Below are 23940 nucleotides of genomic sequence, written 5' to 3'. Positions count from 1 at the left end.
TTATACTTGATATGAAGTAAATAAAAAAGAAACAAACAAACAAATATAGAATACTGAAATGTCATTTTGATTTCCATAGTAACGCACGTATATAATTAATAATTTAGTGGCTAGGACCACCCCCTTAGCAACCAATAATAGTCTTTTACTTTTTACGGATTTTTCTGAAACAACTTTCCATACAAAACAGAATTAACTAAAAATGAATTCAATTCTGCTTAAAGATGGCTAAAAGTATTAAAAGAATGCATTGGTATCGTGTTCTGATATATTCTAAACGTTTCAAATGTCTAGCTAGTCGGGAAGTTAGTTAAAAATCGATTGCAAGATTTGTACTGCACAAACAACCACCGGACAAACAAGAATACGAGCTAATAAAAACGTTGTAAAATAGTGATAAAAAATTCAGTTTAAACTAAATGCCATTTTTGGATGGAAGAAAACATTGAGAGTTTTTATAAGAATTATAGGGCCTATTTTGCTTCACTTTTATACGTTTATGCTATATCTCTACACAAGAAGACACGATCTTCAATATCTTTGATATATACTCACTTATTTCAAACAATTATGAGAAATCTCAGACTTATTTACTCAATGAAAGTGTATCGTAGGTGATAAAATAATAATTTTCTCAATTTAGTTTGATCAATCAAGTTTTTTTTAACTAAAATCGTTGATATTATATATAATCGAGAGGTAATTTTCAAAATGTGTTTGCCGCTGGCTTCCCATATGCGACTTGTACCAACTATTTAAACATACACATTCTTTTTAATTTCAATCAATACTTACATTATTTTAAAAATACTCTTAGAACATTAAAAATACAAAATATTTATGCTACATTAACAACACACAAATAATAAAATATATGTGTCATTTAGAACATAAAAATAAAAATACTTCTACATAACGCTTGCTTGTGCTTTCTGTTTCATGTGCTTTATCCTAAGTGTATTGAACTGTCAATTTAACCAAAAATATAATAAATTATGTTAGGGATATTTTTCAGTCTCAAAAAAATAAAATATACTTATAGGTATAAAAACAATATGTAAATACGAGTACTTACTCAATAAATTAAATGAACACTAAACTTCTACAATAAAATAATATCTAAATTTTTGTCGATGTGGATTTGAAATTATATAAGTACAATTTACGTATAAATGGGTAATTATATTTAATTATTTTGTTTAGCATGAAAATAAATATTTTTTTTATTTTCATGCAATCAAAGGAGACTAAAGAGGCATGTAAAGTAAGTTGAGCCTATGTTACCAATAGTAATATTATTTTTAAATGGTGTGATTTTACTTATATTTTAATGAAAATGATTTTTTTTCAGTCGTTCGAAAAAGTTCTGGTTCAGAACATTCAATTCGGATTATCACCAAGTTTGACTGAAGCAATTCAGTCCATACCACGATGGAGGCTAATACAAGCTGCCCTTCCGCACGTCATGCACGCCTCTGCTACTTTTCTACACAACAGGTAAAAAAAAGTATTATTTTAATTGTAGATATATTATTGAACCGCTGATTATTAAAATGAGGTATATAAATATGTCATCGTATGTCGGTTCTGTAATAGCGAATGGTTATGTATATCTAGATTCTAGAACATAATTTTATAATGAAGTACATCAAAATAAATCAGTTGCTATATCAGTGGTTCTTAACCGGTGCACCGCGGAGCACTGGTGCACTGCTAGCTTCTTGCAAGTGTACAGCGAAATAATTACAAGATAAAAAGAACTTTTTATATTATTTTAAATTTTCTGTTGAATCATATAAACTTGACAATTCTATGTATTAATAATTTATTACAAATAAGGCAATTGTCAACAAATCATTTTTTTGCTATTTTGTAACACACAAACAAATATAGAATACTGAAATGTCATTTTGATTTCCATAGTAACGCACGTATATATTAATAATTTAGTTGCTAGTACCACCCCCTTAGCAGCCAATAATAGTGAATTGGACTACGGATTTCTTCCGAAATAACTTTTCATACAAAACAGAATTAACTGAAAATGAATCCAATTCTACTTAAAGATGGCTAAAAGTATTAAAAGAATGCATTGGCATCGTGTTCTGATATAATATAAAAGTTTCAAATGTTAAGCTAGTTGGGAAGTTAGTTAAAAAGCGATTGCAAGATTTGTACCGGACAAAGAACCACCGGACAAATAAGAATACTAGCTAAGAAAAACGTTATAAAATATGCCATCGTATACAGTACGTATCATAAGGTTCTGTAATAGCGAATGGTTATGTTTATCTAGATTCTAGAACATAATTTTACTTTTTAATGAAGTACATTATAATAAACCAGTTGCTATAGTGGTTCTTAACCGGTGCACCGCTAGCTTGTTGCAAGTGCACAGCGAAAAAAATGATAAAAACAGAAAAATCCGCGAAATAGTGAAAACCGAAAAAGTCCTTCGCGAAATTATGAAAGCCGACAAAAGATCTAATGTGATTTCGATTTTGCTGAATCGACTTTAATGAAAACATTACCGAGAGAACTATTTCCGCTATAACAGAACATTAAACCTTATTGGAAGGAAATATTTTTTTTTTTTTTTTTAGAATTATTAATAACCATATCCTTGCTTTTTCGTACAAGGTGGTTGTTAGTAATTTTGAACAATCACAAACACCCAGGCTTTGAGAAAAACACATAAATGTTTTTGTCATGACCGGGAATCGAACCCAGAACTCCCGGGTGAAAGGCCACCGCCTTACCCACTACACCACGAGAGCCGCCTGGAAGGAAATATTACATTTTATAGAAAATTATGACTGGATACGAAATCCATTTGCTACGATTGATACATCGAGTTGTGAATATTCGAACCAAGAATAAGAAGAATTGGTCACATTTGTCAACAGATCGTACTCTAAATATTATATTTTTCTGAAATAACTACGGAGGAAGTTTGGATTTCTGTCCAAGACGTCTCTCTACATAAAGGCACCGAAAATCTTGTTACAGTTTTCAGCAATATATTTATGTGAGCTCGGTTTCTCAACGATAACTAATATACAAACGAAACGAGAAAAGCTTACGATTGTATATATCTTTCCTTCAACTGTTATATACTCTCTTTAATTTGTAATAAAAGTTATGTCCGCATATTTTTCATTGTTTTCTGATCGTTTGATTTTCGTGCACCACCAAAAGTGCACCGTGACTTCGAAAAAGTTAAGAACTACTGTGCTATATTATTCTAAATCAAATTTTGAGCACTTTCGTAGTTTAATTGGAAAAAACATCAGTCCGAATCCAGTGGTTACAGATTCAAGTCCCGTCAGGCGTCGTATATAAAAAAAAATATAGTTAATATTACACATGAGATGTTTTTCATGATTTTCCAACTGTTATTTACTGTCGTCTTTGGATTAAGTTATAGTAATTACACTTTTATATGAAAATGATCGGAAAAACTATCCATTATTATTTTTAATAAGTATCAAATATTTTAATAGTTTCATTAAATTAATCGATTTCAATTATTGGTAATGGGTATGGGTATTAATTTCCTTATGTTTTTTTTTATCATAGATACTATTTTGTAATTTAACATAGAGCTGCCAAATAATGAAAAGCCTCTTGAGTGATTCCTCATATATAAATAGATAGAAATAACAAATATCGTAAAATCATAATATTTCACGATTCTTGTTAATTTTCATCTAGTCGATTCACTTCAAATACGATCAGATTTCGACGGTCACTTGTATATTATGTACTTATATGAAAACAGCTGTTCGTTCAGTTCTAAAAATACTTCAATATTTTCATCGCTCAGGATTATATATATATATATATATATATATCAACAGCTGTAGGTAGTCCCATTAAGAAGGAGCTTTTACAATCGCTTGGTTGTGAATAAAAACGACCGACACTTTTAACATTTATCAAATGTCAGGCTCGCCCAGCCGTGTCTTAATTTGATAGCTTTTGCATACTTACATACTGTTGCATCAGGAGTTTATTGATTACCCTCAACAAATGGATGAGCTGGCCTCAACAATGCAACATTGATTTCTTTTAATTCCCAAGTGTACCCAGTGATTTACCACCACCTTCTTACCTATAAATTCACACCCAACTTACGGTGCGTATGCCGTAGCGCAGGGGTTCACAAAGTGTGTCCCGCGAGATTTATGTTAAATCTGTATTAATTACAATATTTTTCAAGATCCCTTTTCATGTAACCCGGACGCTGTTCCTGTAAATATGCAGTTTGAATTAATAGATTTGCAAGAGACCGTGGAAGCTAAAGCATCTTATCGTGATACGAATTTAATTGAATTCTACAAAGGACTTTCACTTGAGATATATATAGCTTTCTTTATTTGGAAGTACCTATATTTGTGAAAAGTATTAATAAATCAAACTTAAGATCAAAATTAACTGACAACCATATCGCATCTGTTTTGCGTATTCACACCACAAAATTTGAGCCGAGATTGCAGGATTTAGTTTCAATTTGTATGAGTCACTTGAGACAATATGTCATTGCTTGAGACATCTCAGACAATCAGGGATATTTAACCTGATACCATTGAAGAAATCCATACTGAAGTTTAATGATAACGATGAAACTTTATAATATTCACGTCTGTATGCCTTTTCACTACTTATTATTATTATTAAAGTTTTAAAAAAAGTTATAAAAATGCTAATTTTAAATTTATATATTTTGTTCAATCAATAAGATTTATGTATAAAATATGTGTTTTATTGGTAATATTAGTCGGATTTACTATGGAAAAATAATAATATTACTTCCTCCGTAGTAAGGTAAATAGTTAGTTCTAGGACATATAATTGAAAGCCAATTACATGTACTTGAATTTGATCCGCATAAAAAAAACATAACCATAATTGGGGGAATGTGGGGAAGTTTTTGAACTTTGTTTTTGTTATATCTCAAAATGACAATCTGACTTCACGTCCAGACCCACGAATTGCAAACAAGTTTTTAGTATATTAATAAGAGTAGGCAATAATAATGTATGTTTAGTTAAAAATATAAGTTTATACAATGAAATATTTTTTTTATTTTTTTGCCTTATGTTTTTTAAAAACAGAAAATATTCACAAGTATAGCCCGCCAAATATTTTTGATTTTAAAATTGTCCGTTCGACGAAAAAGTTAGTGAACCCCTGCCGTAGCGTAACAAGCAACAACGCCAAAATGGTTATGTTTGTAGCTGGGATTATCTCATGAGCTTTTCACCGATTTCATCTACCTACCCAATGTGTACGAAAGAAATTTATCCAATACACAAAAGGCAGAAAAGTTTTTAAAACCGATGTAATTTTCATTGATCAGCACTTTGTACGAATTTTAAAAAGACGAGTCATTTATAAAAGATTCTTATTAAGATCATTGTAAAGTGAAGAACTGTAATTTTTAAGATGTCAGTTAGTTTAAAAATAATTACAAGATACAAATAACTTTTTACGAGTATATATCACGTTTTTAAATTTTCTGTTGAATCATATAAACTTGACAATTCTATGTATTAATATATACTTTTTTTTGTACTTGATAGAAATACTGAATGTCATTTTGACATTTTATATTGATTATCGCACGTATATATTAATAATTTAGTTGCTAGGACCCCCTTAGCAACCAGTACTAGTGAGTAGTAAATATTACTTTTAACGATTTTTTTCCGAAACATACAAAACAGAATTAACTGAAAATGAATTCAATTCTGCTTAAAGATGGCCAAAAGTATTAAAAGAATGCATTGTCGTCGTGTTCTGATATATTCTAAAAGTTTCAAATGTCTAGCTAGTCGGGAAGTTAGTTAAAAATCTTCAATCTTCCAATACAAATCTTGGACAAACAAGAAAAAAATTGTATTGGACACACAAGAAAAAATCAGTACCGGACAAACAAGAATACGAGCTAATGAAAACGTGGTAAAATGATAAGTATTTACATTAAATACGCAATTTTACTCACAGTTTTATTGGGATAACCGAATTATTGCTAAAAATCTCTTTATACATCCCATACTATACCACGATAAGAAACTACTACTGAATGGGATTATATTATTCATATTATTACGCAGGTACAATCAGTAGATATTTTTAAACAAAATTTTTGATGTTTTTTTTTTATTCTCCGGATGTAATGATCGAGGCAATACTGAATCCGTAACCTATGGATTGCACAATCTACCCACAATTGAGTGTTTCACAAGCATAGTGAACCAAGTCCATTCCGGTTATTTTTGAGTAAGCTAGGTTCAAACATAATATTTGAGTATTTTTAATTCTTTAAGGGTACGATTGCGCTTCTGAAGTGTTAGTTTGAGTACATTGAAGTTATTATGTAAGGGAAATCATACCCTTACAGAATAAGAAATACTCAAATGTTAGGCCCAGAATGGACTTGGTTCACTATGCTTGTGAAGGACTCAATTGCAACTCCTAATAACAATCGTCTCTATCATCATAGTTTCCAAATTAATTGTAGTCGTTGAACTTTATAAATATCACAGCCAAGTAATATAATTATCAAAAACACGACATTTTTTTCATGCTTTTCTATGTAGTTCAAGTGGGTATGAGTTTAAATTATTCAATAAAATCAGTAATAATGTTGGTAGATTCTAAATTTTCGCTACAATGGAATCCGAACTTACGAGACAATGAAAATATTATTTTATCTCTCACATTATAAATCTTCATAAAAAATATCTTGGAATCAAAAACATAATTAATTTAATTTTCTTAATAATATACTGATAAGATAAGCCATTTTAGATGATCAAATAATGTTTGGTAGGTAATCGAGATTAATGATTAAGAAAATATGGACTCTTGCTACAATTAAAAATATAATATATTACGGGTGGGTATTTAATATACCTACCTCGTGTTGCCACTAGGAATTGCAATACTGGTATTTCAAAACCGGTATTCAATTATTTATCAATACCGAAATGCCGGTTTCAACAATCTAATATGAATTTAATTTAATGTTATTTTTTCATCACTTATTACTATATTGTATATTATTTTAATGTATATTGTAATATATGTAAGTTGTATGCTGCCAATACGTAAATAGATTGATGAGCTAAAATTGATTAAAAAATTAAAACAAAATCCCTCAGTAAATTGTCGCAATGAATTAACATATTTCCAAAAAAGAAAACATTCGTGGAAAATATTTCCATGTATGCTATGACTATTGATAAAACGTTGATAGTACATCCAACAAACGTTGAATTTGAGAGAGATTTTTCTTTATCCGGACTTATTTTTTCCGACCATGTCCGATCCTAATAAGATCATATGGGCCTCCACAGAGTGGAGGTTTGTATTGACAGACTTTGTTTTTACGAGAAATGGATGTCAGCCACTTGCTCAACCTATCAGGCCCATACTCTGACTCAAACACAAATTGAAAAACAATATGTGGATTTGTCAGGCCCAGGATTCGAACCTGGGACCCATGACACTATAGGGCTTATAGGCAAACGCTTAAGCCACGCGGCCATCGTAAAAATTAGCAATTCTAAAATATTATAATCTATACATATTTATAAAAGTCAACATATTAAATGTAGGTATGTTGCTATAAAATGGTGTTTTAAATAGATATTAATAGTTATATTTATTGATAAGTAGGTACCTACTTTTTTTTTCCTATAATATATTTTGACGAATACCGGTGTTCAATAAGCTATACCGAAATACCGGTATTGATATATTCATTTGGAATTGCAATCCCTAGTTGCCACCAGACCCTCAATGCAATACCAAAGCCAAGTGGTAATGATTACCCATGCATTCACACGTAATTTTAAATTATCGTGACTGCGATGGTTGACTTAATATTATAATGAAAATGCTTTATCTGGAGTGATTTGTCTAGCATAGTTTTAAGTGTGATTAACTGATTAGTTTCTTCAGCTAGACTCTTTGTCAAAATAATATCGTTCAAAAAAACAACACGAAAGGAACCTCATTCAATACCTGCTTAAAATTTTATTATGATTTCAACTGCAGTGTTGAACAAAACAAAAAAAAAACGTCAATTCTCATACGCTATGGTTTCACCTCAGCAACATTTCGCTATATATTATGGTGATAGTGGTTTTCAAGCGGCGTATTTTTTCAGAGTCAAAGACCTTCAAAGTCTTGGTGCTGTGGAAACTAAATTGCTTTACACTCTTCACTGGATTGTACTTGATGCGGCTGAAGAATGTGCCGAAGCCGACTTCGAGAAAGGAGTTTTCCACTCCAACCCTTTCTACTATCTCTTCTCGATTCCATCACTATCCGTAAGTCTTGACTTAAAGTAACTCTTAATAATTAACTGCGATTACTAGACTCGTGGATGTTGAATGTAAATTCAGTTTGTGTTTTTGTTTGTGTTATTTTTTTTTAAATTGGATCTGGATCGCCTCACAAAGAGGTTTCTTAACAGATTTTTGTTTTACGAGAAATGAATGTTAGTCACTTGCTCAACCTATTAGGTCAATACTCTGATTACAAACACACTTAAAAACGACATGTGAATTTTCGCTCTAAGTCTGGCTAAGCCACGACATTTTAAGCGTGACTTAATATATAATAGCTGCTCGGCCATCGTGGGCGACTGCTATGGTTATAGCGCCTGTATACGTGCATGGATTTACTGGCAGCAATAGTGTGTATTTTAAACTATCGTGACAATAACTGTTTACACGTAAAAGTACTGACTATCTCTACAATCTCACTCTTCAAGAAAAGGAGAGACGTGACTTTTGGAGTGCAGTATACATAGTGTCCTCGGACAATAGACAGTGAATTAAAAAAATGTGTCGTTTAATTTTTAAATAATTGTATCTACGCAAAATTATGTGGATTCGGTAAGTACCTAACTATATTTACGTGTCACAATATAAAGTAGGGACTTATATAGAAATATAATACGAAATGATTTTTTAAAAATTTAAAGTACAAGTCGGTTATGTGGAATACAGCGGCAAACACAGTTTGTACATAGCCGATATACTGGATTATTTGTTAGATTAACCTAACCAAACCTAACCTAAACTAACAAATAATCCAGTATATCGGATATTTTCAAAATGTGTTTGCCGCTGTATTCCACATAACCGACTTGTACCAAATTTAATATTGGTTAAAATATTTTCAATCCTTTTTATTTTCTTTCTTATGAATTCGATAACACTACTGTAGGTATGCAAAATTTACTCACTCATGAAAAGCTAAACTATTTATGGTACTTTTAATTACTTACTTGAGAAATAATAATATTTTAAGGGCATATTTCAAAATGAACGAACGTGAGATAACATCAAAACTACCCTACTTCAATCATACTTTGAAATCAGTAGGTACCCAATTAACCTAATAAAATCATAATATAGTTAACAATTCATCAGACATTGATTTTTAGAGAGTTATTTATGAAACAGTAGATTTAATCAAATCAAATTGTTTTGATTAAATTATATTTTTAATAGATTAGTAGAAACTAACTACTATTGTATACCTACCTATAAATTGATACAATTATATAAATGAAATGAACATAATCAAAGGTTTTTGAAATAGTGGCAGGTATTTGAAAACTTCAAATAATATTATTTAATTTCTACATATTTATTATTCGATAGGTATACCGTTATACTTATCTTGACGTCATGTCAATTTGGTACATTGGTTTTTCATATACCAACTTCAAAGTTAGATAAAACCAATATATATTAATTTAATCTCTGAAAAAGGATTTCAAATATTTATAGCCAGTGTGTCGTGTGTAAGATTTTTCAAAAAACGGATTTAGTATAATAGCTTTTGGACGTAAAATATCAGGTAGGTACCTACCTGAAATATATTTCAGAGACAATTATAAAATTCTTGGTAATTGTGCCGCAGAGGTGGACACGAGCTTTTATAATTTATTTTTTACGAAAACAGTTTATTCCGTGTAGACAATTATAATAAATAGCTTTTTCTCTTGGCGCATAGGCTTTTCGATCCAATAATCGTTAATTGTAAATTTGAAATTTTCATAGATTTTGATACACCATTATCACAAACTAAGATTATATGAGGTAATATTAAGTTGGGGTAGGTTAGATTAGGTTAGGTTAGGTTAAGTTTGGTTTGGTCTAAAAAGAAATTTGTAAAATCTCATGTCCACCTCTGTGGCACATTTACCGAATTCTTTTTATAACAGAAATCTGAACTACCTTAAACCATAAAGCCAAAAGTCAAATCTTAAATTAGGTTTTCCTGAAAGGATTCTACTTGGAGATTTATATACTTCCTGGTTTTCACATAGTTACATATTATAATATTGTTAAATTATTAAGGTACGAGGGTGGGTCAATAAGTCCTTAGAAAAGCCGACAGGTGGCGCGACTAGTACTGCAAGCGGTTTGTTTTCATGCAGCGGCACTACCGATTCAGTATGCTGCGAAGTTTCAATCAGATTGGTCAGGTTGTTGTGTGTTTCTCGTACATTTAAAAAAAACAATGCTTGTGGAAAATGGAAAAATGGAAAATGGAGAAAATTGAGTTTAGAGTTGTTATTAAACATTTTAATATAAAAGGGTTAACAGCAAAGGAAATAAAAAATGAGTTGGATTTAGTTCACGGCATATCTGCTCCTTCACTTGCAACTATTTATAACTGGTTAAATGAATTTAAACGTGGTCGTACATCAACAAAGGATGAACCACGCTCAGGACGTCCTGTAGAGGTGACTACACCAGAAATGATCAATAAAATCCACGATATGGTGTTAAGTGACCGAAGATTAAAGTTGAGTGAGATAATTGAGGTTACAGGGATCTCAAAAGGTAGCGTCATTTCTATTTTACATGACAAATTAGGCATGAAAAATATTTCTGCAAGATGGGTGCCGCGTTTGCTCACAGTCGACAATAAACGCAGTAGGGTGGTGGCCTCTAAAGCCCTGTTGTCGCTCATGCAACGCAATCCGGATGAATTTTTTAGTCGCTTTGTGACTGTAGATGAAACATGGATACACCACTATACTCCCGAGACGAAAGAACAGTCAAAGCAGTGGATTGCGAAAGGCGAACCATGTCCAAAGAAGGCAAAAACCGTAAAATCAGCTGGTAAGGTTATGGCTACTGTATTTTGGGATGCACGTGAAATTATTTTCGTTGACTATTTGGAAAAAGGAAAAACAATAACAGGGGATTATTATGCATCTTTATTGGACCAGCTAAAAAACAAAATTGAAGAAAAACGGCCTCATTTAAACAGGAAAAAAATCCTCTTTCATCAGGACAATGCCCGTGTTCACACATGTTTACGATCAATGGCTAAAATTGAAGAATTGAAGTTCGAATTGGTCGACCACCCACCGTATTCGCCAGATTTAGCCCCCAGTGACTTTTTCCTTTTCCCAAACTTAAAAAAATGGCTAAGTGTACAACGTTTTTTTTTCAAATGAAGAAGTCATCGATCGGACAAATGCTTATTTTGAGGACCTTCCGAAAACTTATTTTTCTGACGGTTTAAAAAAAATTGAGAAACGTCTAACCAAGTGTATTGAGCTCCAAGGAGATTATGTTGAGAAATAAAAAAAAATACAAAAATAAAAACTGTTTTAATGCTTTTTTCTAAGGAATTATTGACCCACCCTCGTATACAGTAAGGTATACAGTAAGGTATACAACCATAATAAATAAGTGATGGGACCATAAATAGATAGGTTACGGAATTGATCAAAATTTTATTTGTAGGTATTAAAATTAACCATTCTCATATTCCAGCTCTTCATCTACCTATTCGCGCCAATAGCCCAGCATCTGAAAGAGTCAGACTTCCAAAACTTTCGTTTGGAAAATGGTCTGAAGATATGGCAGGCTCTGTGGGAGTTCCGGCGTCCGGAGACAGCCTGCTTTATAGCCCCCTGCAAACCGAGGCCCCGGGCCCTCGGGAGGGCCAACGTGCAACGGGGGCCGAGTGATGTTTTCGTTGGGCGTAAGTCGTGTACACTTTTATTTATTTTGAGAGGCAAATTAATATACCTAACTAGCATTCGTAATGATGGATTTTTAATATTAAATAATTGATTGTCACGTATTAGGGGGGAAATCAATGATATAAACAAAGTTATGTTGTTTTTCTACTTATGTTAATAATAATATAAAATGTTATGGGATGTTCAAAGATTATGAACATAATGATATTCTCTGTTATTTATTTATTTTTATTTGAACATGTCCCAATCCTAATAAGATAATATTATGGGCCTACACAGAGTGGAGGTTTGCATTAACTTGCATTGATTTTTTTATGATAAATGGATGTAAGCCACTTGCCTAACCTATTAGGTCCATACTCTGACTCTAAACACAAATTAAAAACAATATGTGTATTTTTCTGACCCAGGATTCGAACCTGGGACTCACGACATTATAAGCCGATGCGTTAGCCGCTCAGCCATCGTGGGGTTTTATTACAAATTTTCAGCGCAGAAAATGGAAAATTTTACGAACCGGAGCGCTCGATAATTTTACGAAAATATTAACCTAGTTATCTAATTTTATAAAATTAAGTGTGTTAGATTTTTTGTATGGTCAATTTAGCTTATACGGTAAAATTATTTTTTCCACGAGACGGAGCGATAATTGTGGGGATCTTATGAACCAGAACGGCTCTCCGGTTCATTTCGTGCCCTGCAAATTTTGAAAATAGCCGTTAGTATACTGGATTATTTATTAGGTTAGGTTAGGTTATCATTCTTGGATTCATAAATTTTGCCGAAATCGTCTATGAAAATAAAATGGTCGCTGTTCCCGCCTGGCTTCCAGTAAACAGGCTTTTACCGAAAAAATATATATTTTAAGAGTTTCTGAGAATGGCTTATGTACATGTGATTAAATGCATGATAACTAATTCTATGTGTTTTAGGGAAGGCATCGCGTGATGAATACGCCAATGCTGACAGTCCTCCGAGTCAAACGGTCAGCGTGTCATTCTCTGATCATCAGACTGTCAAACCGGCCAGCATTGAAGAAGAGGTCAATAATATCAATTAACAATAATTTTCAAAACTTTTTTACGGCAAAAAAAGAGATTGAATCAATTATTTTTCCCATATAATCTCTACCAAGACGTTTTGTATAACACAATCATTGTTAATAAGTAAACAATTCTCACCCAATAGTCAATAAGCATCACAAATTTTATATTTTTAAATACATTAATGTTTTAAAAATAGTAATAGCTAGGTGTTAACTAACTTAGTAGGTACTACATAAGATTTAAAACCGCCATCGCTTATCTTCCATTTTCAGCTGCATCCTATCTTAATTGGGCGGCATTATGCAACCAATAATCAAGAGATATGAATATAAAATTATAATTACCTACATTTAACTGAATACATAATAATATAATACCTACGTCTTCTGTCCCTGTACATTTTGGTGTATAGTATTTCATTGGCTCCTTTGTTACTTGGTTATGCGTTGCATAATCCGGTCCACTCAAAGCATGGTTTTTTTTTTACTATTTCAACTATTTTATTTATTTTTATTGGAGTCATCAAAATGTCTACAAAATTCTTATTCTATGCATGTATTTTATTTGTGTTTTTTCATGTGGCTGTACAAAATCATCATAATTAAAAAATAATTAAATCAAAATATAGGTACACGTTTCTCAGGGCTGGCTCTCTTCTCCTAAGGACACCGTCTTCCCGGAAACGATCCCTGAAGAAAGCTCAAGCACTGAAGAAGAACATGTGGTAAGATAAAGAAAACCAATGTCACTTAAGCCACTTCAGAACATAAATTGTATTCTAACTGATAACAGTTGAGACGTTTTAGCATTGAGTGTTTATTAATGTATTGTATTTATGTACTTCAGTGGCGAAGACTCCATGCTAGATTATTATTTAAAACATATCCCTTTTTAACCCATTGCAGACAGAATTAATTATTCAGGATCAGTTAAAAAGGCACACTGATTACTAAAATTGATATAACTCATGTATTATTCATTCAATTCAAATAAATCTTTTAAATATTTATAGGTTTTGAATTTTCCTATCAAGTATTTACATTTTAAGTAAACTTTGTGTATACGTGGAATGAAAAAAACATGTCAAATATAGTTTTTTGTGTTTTTTTAGCCTTTTTTTATACAAAATGACATTGATAAAAAGTCCATGATAGAAGTAAATAATAAAAGGAATATATACTAAAACTGGAGCTTAATATAATATTATTCAAGATATTTAGAAGATGGAGGGCCATTTTATGTTTATTACTATCTCAAACACCTCATACCTAGCGAATTGATAATTATTTTGACAAATTTAAATAAAAATTGATTTTATAAATCAAATATTTTTTAAAAAATATTTTGGACTGTATATAACTAACTTCATAAAACGGTAGTTACATCTATTATTAAGTAATTTCAACTTTTAAAAAATCTAAATATGATTAAAATTGTTTGATTTTCATCATGTCCTGCATCTGCATGTCGGCGCGAATAAAAATATATTATTTTTTATTTTACAAAAATAATATAATTTGCTAACGACATCTGCATGTACGTGTCCGGAAACTTGTACGTATGCAGTTTGCCGCATCACATTTCACAGTGAAATGTTGTATCAGAAATATATGGCCATATATTAAAGACTGTCCAACCTCTTTGGGTCGTATACACAGAACAGATAATAAATAGAATACCAATAGGCTATATTCAATAGGTACGCCGCATGGTGAAGCAGGCTTTTGAATGTGTGAGTGTCCTACGAAAATGAAGCACGCATTATGCACGTGCAATAGTGTGTGTAATACACCAACATTAAATGAGCGTAAATGCATAAACCGAGAGCAGTTTTTAGTATTCGACGTTAAACGTATTCTAGACACGTGTGTAAGTTTTACCCGGATTCATCCTTACTCGAGTCGGTTACCTGCTATCGCCTTACCCGTTGTGTATTTCAGTTCCCATTATTTCTTAGTACTGAATTCATGTCGAAATAAAACACGGTTCTTGTCGGTTTACAGGAAGCCAGCAAACAAATTTTGAAAATAGCCGATATACTGGATTATTTTTTAGGTTAGGTTTAGTTTTCATTCTTTAATTCATGAATTTTGCCAAAATCAGCTATAAAAAATGAATTAATGTTCATATTGAATCTAATGAAATTGAAGACCGTATAGTATCTATACTATCATCTCTTTCCAATAAGAAAGCTCAAGGTGAACTGTGCTACGGTGAAATGTTTTACATACAATTTACATGTAACCCTTTATGTAGCCATGTATTATAAATAAAATTGATTGTCGGCTTGCTCAAACAGACGGACATGACGTGACACTAAGGCAACCAAACAAAGGCTCCAGCTAATTTCATGCATACAACACATACGAACAATTAAACACACGTATTGCCAATAATGGTCTCATAGTTAATACGCTGATCTACTAAGACAGTGGAATTTTCTAAAATATCTATTTTAGTGCCTGTTGTGTTTTCGTAAAATATATAATTATTATTAAAAAATAAAATATAATATTTTTGTTAAGTAATAATATAGTTACTGAAGATGAAAAAAATTCAAATTCAAGTCAGCAAACACCGTTCGCCACTGCTGTACTTAACACATTATATTATGATCTAATATTAAAACATACCTTGATAGTATAATAATTTATTATACATGGGTAACACTTATTGTATGTAAAGGTAACTAAATACCCATGTTTAACTATAGTTTTTACTATAACTTCAGGTTATATTCCGCCTACCTGCTGTCCATAATAACTTGTCTGGACTCCTACACGATCCTTCCATTTACACGGCAGACGCCAGCATGCTTCATCACCAACCGGGAGGAAGGATCACATTGGGGTGTGTTCCTCCAGGACATGATACCACAAAACTACCATTGTCTTCTAAAGTTACGCCTCATGTGCAAAAGATGAGGTTTGTATAGAATTTATATTATTTGAAATGTATACGTTTAACATAAGTGCGAGTAGCATGATAATCAATACATATTTTATTGAATTTTAATAATAAATACTTATTTAAACACTTATTCTATATTTAAATATGGTTTTAAAAAGTTTTATTATTTTTCAAATTTAATTTTCAATTTTGATGAGAAAACGATTGTGAATTTAAAACAGTGATTCTCTCCAAGAGAATTGAGAAACTTGACCTACCAAGTATTTTTATAGTCATGAAAAATAAATAATCAAAGTTTTCACGTGACCTATTAATTTAAAAAACTATTTCTTTTATTCAACGAATAAGATACAAGATTTGAGAATGTAACACTCTATATAATATATTGAACATAAATAATTTGAAAACATCTCATGCACTCACTAAAAAAAATCTTTTTGTAGAAAAAAATATGACACCCGACGGGACTTGAACATTGTATCTGCTGGATTCGAACCAGTGTGCTTTTTTAGTCTAAGTACGTTATAAAAACTAATTATTAATGGAGTGATCCGCGACATCGGTTAGTAATTAAGGAATTAATTGATATCTATCTTAATTTAATATACTAAAACCGATAGCCAACATTATAACGCAATTCGATAAGCATTTCATGTAACCAATACTCTCAATAACTATCTTGTATATTTTACACTTTTACAGTTCCTCAGACAAAGATTCGGTGGAGAGCTGTGCAAGATCCCCTCACGCTGCGGCCACTTCAAAGGGTGGCGACGTTTTGGCGGCCACGTTCTTGGACGTTGCCGTCCTCAGGTGTCTCTTTGTGTCGCAATGGCAGGAGGAAGGAGTTTATTGGGCGCTGCATTATATCTATAATAGGTAGGCACACGGGTATAAATTGCTCATTAGAATCATTAGTCTTAGTGTATTATACAATATTGACAGAGTCCTCAAAGATAATCGATTCAGTCTACCATTCACAGTGGTATGCAGTAACGTTCATATAGTGCAAGTGCTGAGACCTTTGTCATATACATAATATGAGAGATGCAGTTTCTTTTGTGATTCGTCTACCTAAGAAGATAGCAGTGACGAAGGCTGGCAGTAGACTGTTAAGATCCGGCATAGATAGTGCACACTAAGCTTTGTCAGTCATATGTATTTGTTTTTATTGAAATAAGACTACAATTAATGGTGAGTTTTTAATATTCAATTTAACCCTGCGATACCTAGTCATAATAGATAATAGTCAAAAAATACTCGTCTATCTATAAAATATCTAAAATTATGCAATTAAATCATACATAACTTTGGATATTTTATAGATAGAATAATATTTTTTATCTATTATAGTTTGGCTTAGACAGGGCTTAATGAATTTAAAAAAATAACCAACAATATGTGTAATATGTATTCTTATCCAACGAAAACAAATAAATATCAATGAAAAAGTGTAGGTACATAAATTTGTTGTTTCGACAAAAAATACCAAAACTATTATGGTTTGGTTTTGGCAGGGTTTAATTGATTTTGAAAAACTAATCAATACCATCTGTAAATTGTAGTCATAAATAGTATAGTCATGTAAATAGTTTAATATGCACTATTTATGGCGGATCTTAACAGCCTACCTCCACCCTTCGCTACTGGACGATAGTATACACGACATGTCATCAAGTCAAACTTTGTAAAATTCGTATTATTCCTTATTTCTCTACTCCTTAGAATATGTCACATTCCCAGCAGTGCATAACCTACCTGTCTTACAGATGTGATGTCACAAAACTAATAAAAAATAACTATTTTTTTGATAATAAAATTTTCCATGGAAACATCATGCTGAGATTTTGTGATGATGGATGAAGTGTAGCTAAAATTGTGTGACCTCATCTATGGATGATCACTTATACCCTTTTCGCTTAGTATCCTCGATATGTTTTAAATTTATTATTCAGAATTTAGAATTCACAATTATTAATACCGGTCATTTATCAATATTTTTTTAGGTTACGTGATATCAGCGATGACGTATCCAACCAAAGCCAACCCCGAAAGAGAAGCAACTCATTACCGATTCCAAAGATAGAAGTTTCCATCTACCAGAGTCCCGAGTCAAAGAAACGGGAATCTCTCAAGAACTTCATGGAAGTACCAGAACTGAAAGACAACTCTCCTAACTCGGAGATTCCATTCTATAGCGGCGTGGTGAAAGTTCAAGAGGAGCCGCCGAATATCACGAGGAGGGCAAGTGAGAAGGTCAAACGGAGGATGAAGATGGCCGACCTAAAGGCTTTCGTGGAGACCAAGCTCATGTCCAAGTCGGAGAAAGCGCTTGAGAAAATTGGGCAAGAAGATACAAAGGTGGTGCCTTATGAACAGTTGGTGAGTTGAAGAGCTTCATATAATGTCCTGCTGGTTACAGATTCTCTGTGCATTAAACACACATTTTGAAGGCAGGAAGTTCGATCTCTGTCAGATAATTTACAAAAAATTTAGTAGAATTGTAAATCAAAAGTCAATGAATGGAGCTTTACTGATTTACTAGTATTTAATAAAAACTAAATATGACTGAAGATAGAAGCTTTTCTTGGCAAAATGACTAAACAGATATCCTATCGTAGCTATAATTGAAAACGATGTTGTCAAAAACTCACAATTTACTTACCTACTGATGTTTTTGAGAAATATGTGTCTAAGAAATTAAGAAAAGAATTTTAATTGTTATATCAGGCTTGTATTTTTTATTTTGCTATTGAAAACAGTATTTGGAGGGGTTCACAATACACTCAGGGACTTAATGCGGCCTGCTCACCGTACACTGAACTCTTTGGGAATTTATCATTTTAGGAATACCACCGAAGCCTGGACACAGGAGACGCAGACAGGCCCGGTTCTGCTCTTGGCCACAACTTTCCTCCACTCTCTCCAGTCGCTAAGCACAACAAAGTCATGGCAATGCCATCTAACCTCGTCAAAGGAAAGAGCATGCCCAGTTTGAGGTTTGATTCCTTGCTAAATTAATTAATCATATATTTATAATAAAAAAACTTTAGATTAGTCCCAAATGCAACAAAGTGAACTTGATACTTTGAAATATCACAAAATAATTTTAAAAAGAACATTAAAAATTCTGAAAGAGGTCATCGATATGATGTCATCCCTCCTAATGGAGACCATTATAATAATATTATTACATATTATGTAATTCTCAAAACCAACAAAATATAAACCCATTTTTTTTTTTGAAAATGACAAATTCAATGAATTTACTTTTTAACAAATGGGGGGAGGAATACCAAAATGTGACAAAATTTAGACAAGGGGGGAAAAAGATTTCGTGACAATTTGTTACAATGAAGGAATATGGAGTCAAAAATATCATTAATCGTATGACTTTCCCAAACATTGAGCAGCCCCAAAGTATCTACCGCTCACCAATTTATTAAAATTATAATAATCAAAATAATAGACAAAGATTTTAAACTGTAGATAGACCGACGACTGTAACTTGAAGTGTGACCTTGGCACTAGTGTCACAATGTAAAATTGATGGTATATTGCGAGCTATTAGTTCTTCAAACCGCCGCACCTAAAATTATAGTCGTCATTGGTCAATATTAACACTTTCTTATAAATACCCAAACTATTTTTTTATCTGTACAATATTTTTAAGTATTATTATTGTTAATATTCAATCGGTAGGTATTAATTAGTTGTTAAGTTCTCCTCTCTCTACTATCTCTGTCTAGAATTCTGTCTAGAAACCCTTTGATATTTTGTTAATTTACTATACCTACCTAAATCTTGAAATCGGCATGATTTCTTGTCACTTTAGCATAACTTTAGTTCTACATATTTCTATCTTTAGACACGCTGAAATAACACAACGAAATACATAACCAATATCCAAAGACAGTGTTGTACCTACTGTAAATTGTTAATGCATCCGAAATATTGTTCAGAATAGAATTATAATTAAGTAGGTAGACCAAATGAACAGCATAAATTAATTAACTTCCGAGAATTTATACATGTCATATTATTTGAACATACAAAATTGAAAGATATAATATTATATTTAGCTCATTTTTTTCTATAAATCCTTGAAATACAACGAAAATCTATTAACTGCATATACCAATGTTTTAAGACATTGATAATAAAAAACAGTAGGTGCATAACAAATTTTGTCTCGGTGCTCGACGAGTGGAGAACTGTTGAACGAATGCCATCATAATGTGGTGGTACTAAACGACCACAAGGAGGCCCTGAAACTCGCTGGATAAGCGAGCTTGTAAGGTTCGGTAGATGTACATGGACTATAGACCGAGAAAAATGGATGGAATTATGAAGAGTCCTTCATCCAGCAGTAGATCAACCCTGGATAATGATGATCAAGCATTGCTATTTAAATTGGTTTAACATTTTAGCTATATATTTAAAAATAAATTTTAACTGAACACATTTATTACCTATTGAAAAAAATGTACTTAATTAGTTTTCGGTGAATAGATATAAGCAGGAATTGATTCAATTAATTCATAGAAATACAGGAATGTTTTTTTCAAGAAAAAAACTGATATTCGTGCAACCTATGAAAATCACTTCTCCTGTAATGAAATGATAGTAGGTACTTCTATGATTTCAATCAAATCCACTTTTGTGGCTAATAACGGCTTCTGTTTAAGATCATCAAAAATTGCACTTAATAAAATTCATAATGCATTTTCTATTTAGGTCAACCAACACAATCAATCACCGAAGAATAAGTACAATTTGGAATATAAAACAAAAAAAATAGTGATGATCCCTATAACAGGCAGACACATAAATCAATATTAAATACGGTTGTGAAAAATACATTAGAGAACTATTAAAAAAGATTAAAAGAGAAAAATACATAGGTGGTATATAATATTATAATAAAATGAAAAATAAAACATATTCTAATAATCATAAATAAAGTATAAAATGAAGAGAAGACAAGCAATATAAGAAAAAAAATACAGTCGTCCAGTTACAATGAGTTGTGAATTTTAGAGCAACTTAATTTAAAAGAGGCAAGAGAAATAAAGGAATCCACTCGATCACTGTAATGATTTATGGTTCTGCATAGTCGAGCCACCGGACAATAGTAACCTGATTGGTTTTATATAAATTTCATTTTCACGAAGTATGTCAGTTAATAAGTTTTCGTTGTACGTCGACGGAATGTTCTTCAACTACAATAATTAGTTACCTATGTATACTTTGTTAACTGCATTTTACATGAAAAAAATATATTTAGAGCAGTATTTTACATCTTATGATCCATATGAAAAATTACTTGGAAATTAAAAGTAAATAATTTAGTATTAGTAACACATTCATTGCTAACTAGTTAATTACCACAACTCAGTCACTGCTAAAGACACGCCTGGTGTGAAGCAATTAGCATAATAATTAAATGTGGTAATTAAAGTACTATCTAATGGCCATGTGCCTAGCGCGTCTTTAGCAATGAAAGACTTAACCTGTAACAAGTTAGATTTATTCCACCTGTTGTGGACAGTTTGTTTGTGTGTGGTGCAACTTTTACTGATGTGTATATTTGCATCAGTTTGAATTGCGTTCCCGCAGCTCTAATGCTGTTTAAAAACAATCAGAATTCACAATAATATATTATGTTCCTAACAGTATTTTTAAAACAAATACAAAACGCCTATAAATCACGCATGCGCACAAAAAATGTCAAAATATCTCAAACCAATTTGAGATTTTCAGCAGAAATCAGAAATCGAATATCAATCCAAATATGACTTACTATTATTTTTTATGGCATTATAAAAAAAAAAGTGAAAAAGGAAAATAAATATTCGTAATTTTATGTTAACGACGTTAAGTTAACCTTAGCATCGATATGTTCTAATACAAAATACATAATATCTTGCTTTTCTCACTTCCACCAAGTTGGCATACAGTTAGCATTGCTTAATACCATTTAAGCACCTAAAGTTAAACTATGCATTCGGCCCTTAGTCCACTCCATACTATTCTATGGTACATAAGATTTTAAACACTGTAGAAACCCAATTATCCAGTTATTCACACCAAAAATTACAAAGTTATTTTTAGCTTTTATGTTATATTTAGCATTTTTAAAACTTTAAATATCCAATGTCCAATTCTCCAATAATCGGAGTGACTAATTTGGACAATTGAGTTTCCACTAAAAACTTACCCTGTTGTATGTATTCTTTATCTCTGTCCTGAATGTTATCTCCTGAATTGATTTCTATTTTCCGTCTCATTCTCTCTATGACACAAACAGCTGTTTGATAGACGAGCTGACAGCCGGCGGGTAAGTTGAACAAGTGCAGAACAAAAAAAAACGCTTACCACAAACTCTTTTCTTTTCCTGATTTTAGTAACATTTAGTGCGGTTCCTGAGTAGTGGCAGCTTGGTGCATTTCAAGTGTGGCGATTCTTACTAGCTCTCACCGTTTTGTTTTTAGTTTCATTTTATTCTTGTATTATTTCAGTTATTTCTATTGTTTCTTCTACGCTTGATAAAATATAAATTGTTATCGTGTGTGTACTTGACACGTTAATAACGTTAAGTTGGTAGATAGGCTGTTTTGGTAGAACACTATTTTATTTTGTTTAAAACACGGCTTTATTTGTCTTAAGTTAATATTATGTAAATAATTGTAAGTAGATAATAAAAATTATCACAAAAACCAAATCTATTATAATAGATACTTAACCTAATAACTTCATTCAATTCTTAGTTATTTTAACTCAATTTCAAATTGCAGCACAGTGCGTTACTTTGTGGATCTGGTGAAAATATATATCAAGGTTACAAGCCAAAAAGGCGTAAGGGACTTATTTAATATAATTTTGAATAAAATTTATTACTTTCCAAAAGTCTTGTAACCAAAATTTATCCTGTAAAAAAGTTACACCTTTTTTTGTTTTGAAAAATATATCAACGAAATCAATATTATGTAACATAATTATTTTATTTTGCTCTCCTGTAAAGCTGCAATTTTGCCCTTACATCATTTTGACTTTGCCCACTTGATATAATATACTTATAAAAAAATAATATATAATATTTTTTTAATTTAATAAAAAGTTTAACCTACACAGTTTCTAAAAATTTTTAACAAGAAATTAAGATTAAAAATTGATTGAATAACTTTGTTCCCTGAAGTATTTTCATTAGAATTTGGCTCATAGTCACAAGCATTCGTTTTTGTAATTCAAAAATGATTTTCATTTCTATCTTATATTATATTAGGTATTTAAAATGAGCCATATAATATTTTAAACTTTAAACTTAACCAATATTTGGTAAAAATAAATAAATTATCTGAAACTGCGTTTTGGAGATACACCCTTTTGACACCCCAGTTGTGAGTTAACTAGACTCATCAATGTTTAATTCAGTCACATGTAATAAAATAGAGCCAATAATATGAATTTAATTAAATATATGTTTACTGTGACCGATTCAGGTATATTGGAGAAATAAGGACAGAGCGCCGTAAGCCTTTTGAGCTTCAGTACAGCCATCCTCCGGCCACGCAGAATCCAATTATTACTGTCACGGAGCACACGCCCATACCATCGCCTGACTATATGAAAACTAGACAAGTAAGGATATCAGTTTATTACTAAATGTAGTGAATTTAATATTTTTAGGGAACATAACAAAATTTTAAGAACACAAATAAATAAGATAAAAGAATAGTTTGAGTTTATAAGAATGTTTTATCTAGATTCAAAATCTTCTAAAACAATCCTATACATACAATATCAAAAATAAAATTTATACTTCATATAAACACATATAAAATAATAATGTTTGTAATTTTGAATCAAGATATCAAATACAGGCGCGCCACATAAAAATGGTTTGGGGGGTCCATTTTGAAAAAATTATCAATATTTTTTTTATTTTGT

At 31.5% G+C, this 23940-nt stretch overlaps 1 protein-coding gene across 1 annotated transcript in view; it reads left to right on the top strand.

Annotated features, from left to right (window-relative positions):
* The window catches only part of unc80 (unc80, NALCN channel complex subunit), a 104043-nt gene that overhangs the window by 5605 nt on the left and 74498 nt on the right, over window positions 1-23940 (top strand). The window contains exons 4-15 of the mRNA XM_085945058.1: window positions 1244-1264; window positions 1352-1497; window positions 8180-8342; window positions 11823-12033; window positions 12967-13076; window positions 13709-13804; window positions 15812-16005; window positions 16693-16869; window positions 17997-18372; window positions 18838-18989; window positions 22301-22330; window positions 23493-23631. Coding sequence (XP_085801184.1) covers window positions 1244-1264; window positions 1352-1497; window positions 8180-8342; window positions 11823-12033; window positions 12967-13076; window positions 13709-13804; window positions 15812-16005; window positions 16693-16869; window positions 17997-18372; window positions 18838-18989; window positions 22301-22330; window positions 23493-23631 — 1815 coding nt within the window. The remainder of the gene's footprint in view (window positions 1-1243; window positions 1265-1351; window positions 1498-8179; window positions 8343-11822; window positions 12034-12966; window positions 13077-13708; window positions 13805-15811; window positions 16006-16692; window positions 16870-17996; window positions 18373-18837; window positions 18990-22300; window positions 22331-23492; window positions 23632-23940) is intronic.

This window comes from Rhyacophila brunnea, unplaced genomic scaffold (genome assembly GCF_057557595.1).
Source record: "Rhyacophila brunnea isolate RB1 unplaced genomic scaffold, BYU_Rbru_1.0 scaffold_18, whole genome shotgun sequence".
Classification (NCBI taxonomy): domain Eukaryota; kingdom Metazoa; phylum Arthropoda; class Insecta; order Trichoptera; family Rhyacophilidae; genus Rhyacophila; species Rhyacophila brunnea.
Note: the sequence above shows the minus strand (reverse complement) of the source record. Positions and strands in the feature narration are given on the sequence as shown.